The sequence below is a fragment of the Toxotes jaculatrix genome, chromosome 4 (genome assembly GCF_017976425.1).
Source record: "Toxotes jaculatrix isolate fToxJac2 chromosome 4, fToxJac2.pri, whole genome shotgun sequence".
Classification (NCBI taxonomy): Eukaryota; Metazoa; Chordata; class Actinopteri; family Toxotidae; genus Toxotes; species Toxotes jaculatrix.
This window is the reverse complement of record NC_054397.1, coordinates 19873695-19883178: the sequence shown is the minus strand read 5'-3', so window position 1 is coordinate 19883178 and position 9484 is coordinate 19873695. Positions and strand designations below refer to the sequence as shown.

The 9484-nt window shown below is 42.6% G+C and overlaps 1 protein-coding gene across 1 annotated transcript; it reads left to right on the top strand.

Annotated features, from left to right (window-relative positions):
• The first annotated feature begins 1251 nt into the window (after positions 1-1251).
• Positions 1252-4663, top strand: dnajb1b (DnaJ heat shock protein family (Hsp40) member B1b). Its single transcript, XM_041036984.1, has 3 exons — positions 1252-1662; positions 3314-3912; positions 4110-4663. The coding sequence occupies exons 1-3, from the start codon at positions 1452-1454 to the stop codon at positions 4341-4343; spliced, it is 1044 nt and encodes a 347-aa protein (XP_040892918.1). The 5' UTR covers positions 1252-1451; the 3' UTR covers positions 4344-4663.
• Positions 4664-9484: the final 4821 nt, after the last annotated feature.

Genomic DNA, 9484 nt, shown 5'->3' with positions numbered 1-9484 from the left:
CCTGTACAGTAGCAAAACAACACATGGTAAAAACAAAATGAGAACATAAAGGTTCCGGCATATCCCAGGCCAAAGACATAATGATGTATTCCTGTACATTTTCGGTGGTCATGCTCTGTACATACTTTGAACTGGTAACCTAAGTTAGGGATAAAACTGGGAATGGTGATCACTATAAAAGAGTATTGTGCTGAGTTCTGCTTACAAACAAAACAAAACAAATTGTGTAGTTACTATTCTGCAAACTAATTTCAACTTTGCTCTGCAATTTGCTGATTAGTTAATTAATGATTAATTAACTGTGACAATATTTAACAATGATTATCTGTATGTATTTTTTTCCGCATTAAAAGAACATTTTCTGGTATGATTTACCTAAAGTATGTGTACAAAGTGTGTGACTCATTCGGGGCTTTATTCTCAGTGACTCGGCACTATTTTCACTGTGAACACTGACACTGTAATCATGCTTGTTTTACCTGTCGCAACACATCTGTGGTAGACTTTGCTTGAAAGACAGGTAGCATGGATCTGTTACAGTTCACCTGCAGTGCTGTTTTCAAGTGCTACACACACAATTTTCTTGTTTATTATGACCCTCAAACAGGGCAGTGCAGTGTTACACTATTATCTCTTGAGTTTTAATTTGTTAAGTGTCAAGAAAGGGTGATCAGATTGGAAATAGATGGAATTATTTCGAATGACCTTGACTTCCTGAAAGTGCCACAGTACAAGTCCCTGTTGTGCACCACACTAGCAGTCAGTATGCAGGGGATTTAGTCCTCTTAAATCTGGGTCATACCCAAGCTCAACAGAAGCTGCTGACAGTAGTCCATCCACAGTTCCTCATTGGTATGGAAGTATTTTGTGAGTTTTATTTGCACAAGACCTGCACAGCAAGTCTTTATAGGCTTTTTATAAGTGTGGCTCATTCCTTGTTTGGTGCGTTCAGTGTCAGTGCTTGTGAACTGATCTGATCTGATAGGGTCTGGAATGTCAGTAACGTCCGCAGGAAACAGTGCACATTTTTTCTTTGCGTGATGATTGGAACAGAAATTGCAAATCGTCGATCAAGTTTAAAGTATTACATGCTTGCGTGTGAAGCCAGTCCCTGCCTACGCGTCCTTGTTGAGGTGTTTTGCAGTTCTGGGAGACTGATGAGGCGTGGTATGGTGTTAGTGAGTGGGATAATTTCCGGCAGCGCCTGAAGGCAGCACGAGGTGCCGTGCCTCTGGGCGTGACTCCGGTGAACCGTCACGGTTGAGACTGTTCAGGCTGTTTATGGAAAACTCTGGAAGTTTCTGCGAGGTTTATAAAGAAAATACTCGGGGCGCAGCGGTCAGCGTTGAGGCAGAGGACGGACCGACGAGCTGTGTCTCTGAACTTCAGCGACAGTCGTCTCTGAGCAGTTTTAACGTTTATTAAAAAAAAAAAGTCGCAGGACGGTCAGCATGGGTAAAGACTACTACGACATTTTGGGGATTAAGAAAGGAGCGTCGGAGGACGACATAAAGAAAGCTTATCGCAAGCAGGCTCTGAAATATCACCCCGACAAGAACAAGTCACCGGGAGCCGAGGAGAAATTCAAAGAAATTGCCGAAGCTTACGACGTTTTGAGCGACCCGAAGAAAAAGGACGTCTACGATCGTTATGGCGAAGAAGGTAAGACTTATAAATCATTCAAAGGTTGAATGAATTTGATGGTTCTTAAACTGAACCTAGCTATCTGTAGAATAACTTAAACAGTATGTCAACACATGGACGCCAGGCATGACTGAAACACATCAGTACTAAGCATGGGGCTGAGCTGACATGGATGTAATCCCGAGTGCAATGGCGCTCCCAGCTCTCCTCTGCTCTGTCCTTCAGTCCAGGCGTGTCGTTGAGCCAGGAAAGGCGAGGCTGTGTAAACAAAACTCACATTACATGTTTGTACAGGAAATCAGCGACACACTGAAACAGCCGATAGACATAACCTGAATTTATTAGAGGATCTGGGAGGAGCGGGGATTAACTACTGCTTGTTGGAATTCAGTTGTTTGAATCACTGATGCCAGAGTTGCTTGGCTGGACCTGTGTGGCCTGATACGAACAGAAAAACTTCTATTATTTTCTATTTAAAAACTATGCTAAGTTTAGGAAAGAGCTGGTAATATATTCTTTTGAATAGATTTTGTAGATGATTGTAAGAAATCTTAATTTGTAAGAGCCTCGGAGATGCATCCTGTGTGACACCTGAGATCCTAACTTATGATTGGTGATGGGAAGTGTGACCAGTATGGCGCCGGTGCGTCGCCATAGCAACTGCATCATTTGCGTCAACACTGCATGGGCCATCAAAACAACCTTAAATAGTAAAAGCAATTGTACCGCAAACATTGCGGTACAAGTCATGTTTATCCTGTGGCATCACAGCCACACATAAGGATGTGGCCTTTTTTTGTACATTCGTCCTGGTTATTTGTTTGCTAAGAACATCACCAAATAAGGAGGCTGATGAGTAATACAGCTGGCAGACAGCTGAATAACCACCACAGCAGCTGCCGCTGTACAGTTTTGTATATTTGAGCTACATTTCTTCTGTGAAGTTTGGGAGTTTTCAGGACTTGTTAAAAATACTTTTATACTTTTTCGTTTTGGACTTTGTCAAAAATAAGTTCTACAATTTTGAAAACTATGTGATATTGGAGAATAAGCAAACAGCAACACAAAATGAATTTCTGTCACAGTCATTATTATTTTGTTGTTTATGTTAGTTTGTGCACATCCACTAAATCTTATTTTGAGCAACAATCAGTGTGCATGGTACCTGTTTGACCCCAGGCTAAAAGGGAATGGATCTATAATTATAACATGGAGGGATTTTATCGGTGCCAAATTTACACCTCGCAGCAGACTGTGCCACCTGTGTTGTTAGTTGTATAGTGATAAATGTTGTACAATGTGTCTTGGCCACTTATAGTTGAGCATGTTTGCAGAATCAAAATGCAAAAAATAATCCAGACTCTTATGTAGACCTGATGAAATTAATTTGAAAAAAATACTCATTACTCTTGTGATCCCCTTTAATGAGAGTAAGACAATTTACACAAAAGATGTCACAATTACTGTGTTGAGTTACTGATCATAATAGTATTTGTGTGTGTAAATTTGAATTGTGCATCAGTAGCAAATGAGACTGTACAGCAATAAACATGCAAATGTTAAATCTAACATTGTATGTGGCTCATAATAAATGGTGTTAAAATAAATTAATGTCTCAGTCTTCAGCTGTTTTTAGTCAATATATTAACTGATTCCCCCCCTCACTCAGGTCTCAAAGGCGGAGGCCCCACAGGTGGTGGTGGTGGTGGTCCTGGCACCTTCAGCTACACCTTCCAGGGTGACCCTCACGCTATATTTGCAGAGTTCTTCGGTGGACGTAACCCCTTCGAACAGTTCTTTGGTGCCCGCAATGGAGGCATGGATGAGGACATGGACACTGATGACCCTTTTGCCCGCTTTGGGATGGGGGGCGGTGGAATGGGCGGGTTCCCCCGCTCCTTCAGCTCTAATATGGGAGGAATGGGCGGTCACAGTAGCGTTGTCAAGAAGCAGCAGGACCCCCCTGTGGTTCATGATCTCCGGGTGAGCTTAGAAGAAGTTCTGACAGGTTGCACAAAGAAAATGAAGATCTCTCGTAAAAGACTGAACCCTGACCAGCGAACAGTAAGGACAGAAGATAAAATCCTGGAGGTGCAGATAAAGAAGGGGTGGAAAGAGGGCACCAAAATCACATTTCCTAAAGAGGGGGATGAGACTCCCACTAACATTCCAGCCGACGTGGTGTTTGTGTTGAAGGACAAACCACATCCTGTGTTTAAACGTGACGGCTCTGACATCATTTACACAGCTAGGATCTCACTTAGAGATGTAAGTTAAGATTAAATAACATATTAAATTCACAGTCACTTATTGTTCATGAAAACACCCTGTTTTGCCTTAAGATTAAACCTAAGAATTTTGGTTATCACCTGAAATTTATGAGTAGCATTAAGTCCTTATTAGTGCCTATTCATGATCTTTATTCATGTTTTTTCTCCATTTTATTTTCCCTTCTGTCCCATCAGGCCTTGTGTGGCTGCACAGTCAACTCACCCACACTGGACGGCAGAACGGTGACCGTGTCATCCACAGATATCGTACAACCGGGGATGAAGCGGCGGGTTAGTGGCGAGGGGCTGCCTTATCCCAAGCGGCCGGATCGTCGAGGTGACCTGATAGTGGAGTACGAAGTCAAGTTCCCAGAAAGGCTCAGTCAGAGCGCCCGGGACACCATCGCTCAGGTCCTCCCGCGATCTTGAACGAGACACAAGGACCTTCAGGACTGTATCACACTCAGCTGCCAACTATTTTTTTATTTTATTTTTTGTCAGTCATCACATGGATTTTCATGTGGAGGTTAAATTCACACCAGGCAATAAAGGACAGGCTCGTGGGGCAGATCCTGTGTGTACATTGGCAATCATTGTGTAAATACCACTGTGAGAAAATGCTCTCTGTGAATGAGTGCAGTCACAGACTACAATGTAAATATGACCAATATTGTTTGGTGTTTGGTTTACTGAATAGATTATATTTTGATGAAAATTTATTATATAAAGTATATTATATAACATATGCACGTTATGGTGTGGGAACTGTTGTTGGTAATAAAGTTTCTCTTTAAGAAAGAAAGATTTTTTTTATGAAATTGCAACATTAAGAGTTGCACAGAATTGTTTACATACTTAAGGTCGGACCTACAAAAGTGCAAACTGATGGAGAAAAGATTCCTGCACTGAGAAACCTTCAGTTACAGAACATGGAGAAAGATTTAATGTTTGTTCCTTACTGCATGAGCAGCACTGCTCATGCAGTAAGGAATGACATCTTTATATTCAAATAAATATTTGTTGTTGTAACTGATGTTATTTAAACAGAAAGGCTGCACACAGTGTTGGACAGAATTTTTGACCATCATTATTGAAAGAACAATAAAGAAATGACTGTCCCAATTTGAAATAAAGGGCTTTTGAATATGACTTTGTCACTTCTTGTATTTATTCTGTATTTACTCATCTTTAGTCTGCTGTGAGTAAATTTCTGCTTTTTCTTTGCACAAATTTTCTTCATCATTTCTGCAGATCCATGTGATCAGATTCTCCTACATTCACAAAGTCTGACATCACTGTATCTGACCTGTGCTGGAGTCTATTCAACTGTATTCAACTTTTTTTCTAAGTTGTGTAGTTCTTGAACGGTGACCTTTTAATAATCGTGAGTGATTTTGGAAAAATTCAGAGTTTACGATGGGTGTGTAATGCGAAATGTTCCAGCCTAGAGTGGGAGCTTAGAGTGTAGAGGCTTTTAAAAAAGTCTCAGAAATTTTTTCTTCATACGACGACTATGGCCACAAATTTTACTCAGTGATATTCTTCAACTTTGTAGGGACACTTGTCTTCTTTCTCACAATGTGTTTACTTTATCTGTAGGATTTCCGTTTTTTTAATAGTCTGCCTTTTATCGACATGAGTTGCTCTCATCTGCTCCATTGACTCAAATGTAAATCAAGAACAGGATTTTTGGAGAAAAGCAGAAAATAACCTTTCTTTAAAATCGCCGTATTATCCACATTTTTGACACTAGGACCAAAAAAATACATCACTGTGTTCCATAAGATCTCGTGATCTCGTGAAATTTGTTTGGCGATATCATGTTTGGTTTTTGAATAAATAGCAGTAGTTTGACAGCCCTGAATTGGCCAATAATGAGCCCGTCAGAGCAGCTGTGAGGTGCTCCGAAAATTTCCCAAAGGCAAAACATCAGCATACAAGAAAACAAGAGAAAACTAAGTCCTGTGAGAAATTATTACAAATTATTACTGTGATTAGCAGTGATAACAGTAGTCATAGTGACTGCAGTAAAAGTCAAATATAAAATAGATAAAAGTACTAACAGTAGCAGATTTAGTGGTCAGCAATTGCAATTGCAGCAAGTGCAATAAAAGGGAAAATGTAAACATGTTGTTTCCGAACAAAAACCTATAAATCTGTGGCTCTAAACATGGGGACAGGAACCAAAAGGGGACCTTAGCCAAAGGTTGTGAATGACATCCAATAGTAGTTTTGACTTTTGTTTAGTGTTGATATTGTTATTTTGTTATATTGTTGTATTTATATGATGTGTATGTATTATGATCATAATCATGATTAACTAATTGAAAATTGAAAAATCACAAAATCATTCAATGATCATAAAAATTCAAATGTTCAATTTTCATTAAAGTTTGCATATTGCATTCAATTCATAAAAAGTACACAAAAGTAGATAAGCTGCTTTTCTGAGTAAAAAAGTATTGATATTGGTACTGATATCAGCAGTACTGTATTTACTTGGTATGGGATCATACCAAATTTTGCAGTATGGCACACCCCTATTGGTTTCTATGTTTTGTTTCGTAATACATGGCCTGTGATATTATGGTCTGGACCAATTATCATTGGCCAATCGTTAGCCAATCAGAGAGGACGACCCACCTGGTTGTTAGAGGACTTAAAAGGCACAGGTGCAGGCCGGGAGAACGCTAAAAAGAGGTGGACACGGAGACGCTGGTTGAGAGTTCATTCAAATCTGTGAAATACTGTTGTTCATCAGGCGAAGAACCAAGACTTTGAGTCAAAGTGTAACCTGATAAAACCGGACGCTGAGCCGTGCGTTGGAGCTGGTTTCAGCTCGTAGTTCAGCTAAACCGCGGTATCACTGTGACCACCACGCGGCGCACGGAGTCCGCCATTACCGCGCCGGTTTGGAGGAGAGGAGAGCGCGTGTGCGCGGAACACAGACTTCCACCGAGTTTCTGAGTGAGTATGGAGACAGTGCGAGCACACTGAGGGAAACAGACCAGGTGTATCAGAGCAGGTGTATCAGCCTGTGAATCTGTGTGTTTCAGATGCTGCAGCCGAAGGGCCTGGGTTTTTCCATCGCGTGAGCCACAGACGCCACTTTCTGCTCACACCCGCGCACACGCTCCCGGACACAACCTCAGTGCGCGTGTCTCCATCGCACCGCTCACCTTGTACAGGCGGTTTGGAAACGGCTTTCTGGACTTTCTACGAAAAGTGAGTACACAACATTTCAATCCACCATTTCAGACCAGCCCCAACGAGCGCGCCAAGGACATGGTTCCGAAAACAGTCAAAGTTTACGGTGCCACGGTGCGCTGGTGCCACCTGGGGTTATGGTTTAAGGTGGAGCTCACCTGGTTCTGTTGTCAATATTCTTTTCAGTCTTGGTGGTTTGACATATTTTAATTCTGGACCGTGATGTGGTTCATGTGGCAAAGATAAAGGCTGAATATGACACGCGGCCGCACGGAGATAATTAGGCCTCAGGGGCCTCCTCAGTTCACCTCCCACGTGCTCAGGTTATCAGGGGTATGTGGAGACAGGCCTGTAAGTCCTCAGAGTTAGACAGAGACAGACACCTTTATAGTTATATTAGAGTCCAGAGCTGACGGTAAAACACCGTCATCAGTTTGATCAGTGGTGATTTTCCGTTTTACACATTGAGCAGAATTGAATCAATAAACAATATTAAAGAGTGTGAAACGCTGCTCAGTGAAGAGAACGTGCTGCCGATCAATAAAGCACCTGCAGTCAGTCTGAAAATCTTCATCTTTCAGCTGCACCACAGTCATCCTCACTCAAACATCACAGTCTCCTATATGATCAATAACTATGACAGGAAATGATTGTGTGTGTGTACAAAGCTTCACACAGATGGATTTATATTCAGTGAACTGATGTCCACAGAGTGTGAGTGTTGGACAGGATTAGTCCACTCTGTGTCTTCACAGGTGAACTGGCTCTGACCCGCAGACTCAGACTGAGCTGTTTCTTCTTCTTCTTCTTCTTCTTTCAGGGTCCACAAACAGATCAGCATGAAAATAAATCAACGAATAGTAAGTGAAGCTTTTATTGTGCTGCTGGGGAGTGTTTGATCGGCCGCCGTGCCAGCTGTCATGCTGCCATGTTGATCTCTCTCTCAGCCTGTTGTGTTCTGATGGCCCCCTATCACCATGAGCTTGGATCAGCTTTGAGGTGTTCATAGGCCACTGTGCTACCTGTCTCTCTCGTACACACACACAGCTGCTGTGCTGATCTCTCTCACAGCCTGTTGTGTTTTAATTGTAGCCCCGTGTTAGTTTGATGTGGCCCTGTGTTCTGATGGCCCCCTGTCATCATGATCTTGGATCAGCTTTGAGGTGTTTGATTGGCTGTCGTGCCATCTGTCTCTCGCACACACACACTAACAGAGACACACTACAAACGGCCACTGTACCATAATTATTATTGTCCGCCCGACCGCTTTCGCGCGCTCCCTTGCGCTCTCTCTCCCTTGCGCTCTCCCTCCCTCCCTCGCTCTCCCTCCCTCTCTCCCCCTCCCTGGCTTTGTTGATTTTGATACTGGGATGTCTGGCCACCATGCCATAACTTTTCCTCCTACAGAATTTGTTCCTGTCCATCCAATATGGCTGCAATTGGTCGTCTCTCTTTCTCTCTTTTGGTCGGGCGGTTGTTTATTTGTTGGGTTGTTTATTTGTTCATCGATTTTGACTACGCTGGATCAAGATATATGAGGTATGCTACTTTCATTTTTTTGATGCTGGGATGTCTGGCTGCCGTGCCATAACTTTTCCTCCTACAGAATTTGTTCCTGTCCATCCCTCCAACGTGGCTGCTGTCTGTCCTTCAAAAAGTATGAGGCAGTTTTTTTTTTAAATGCCTTGCCAGTCTCTGTCAAACACACACACACATACTCACACATCTGTCTCTCCCTCTAATCAGCCTGCTAGGGGTTGATCTGGGGGCCCTACATTGGGGCATTTTAAGGCCTGTCTCTCTTTGTCTAATATGGTTGATAGGGGGCCTTGAGTTGGGGCCCATTGGGGTTGTCTCTTTCTAATATGCCTGATACAGGCTGATTTGGGGCCCTGTGTTGGGTCTGATTTTACCCCCCCCCCCCCCATTAGCTTTATGTGGGCTGATTGTGGGGCCTGTCCTCCTGTGTCTCTCTCTAATATGCCAGGTGTGGCCTGATGAGGGGCCCTGTGTTGGGTCAGAGTAAGTGAAGTTTTTATTCTGCTTTTTTTCTGTTTGATTGGCCACCATGCCACCTGTCATCTGCCATGCTGATCTCTCTCTCAGCCTGTTGTCTTCTGATGGCCCCCCTCTTATCATGAGCCTGGATTAGCTTTGAGATGTTCATCAGCCACTGTGCTACCTGTGTCTCTCGTACACACAGAGCTGCTGTGCTGATCTCTCTCACAGCCTCTTGTGTTTTGATTGACCCCACCCACCCCCATTAGCTTTATTGGCAGAGCAGATCAACCTAAACACCAAATTTCTAAAGCAGACAGGTGATTGGCAAAATATATAGTGATATATAAAAATCAGCAGTTATA

What these genes read in the sequence shown, in the direction of transcription:
- dnajb1b (XM_041036984.1), top strand. Translation starts at nt 1,452, where the DNA reads ATGGGTAAAGACTACTACGACATTTTGGGGATTAAGAAAGGAGCGTCG. An exon ending in CGATCGTTATGGCGAAGAAG is followed by an intron (nt 1,663 to 3,313) that starts GTAAGACTTATA and finishes CCCCTCACTCAG; the next exon opens with GTCTCAAAGGCGGAGGCCCC. An exon ending in CTAGGATCTCACTTAGAGAT is followed by an intron (nt 3,913 to 4,109) that starts GTAAGTTAAGAT and finishes CTGTCCCATCAG; the next exon opens with GCCTTGTGTGGCTGCACAGT.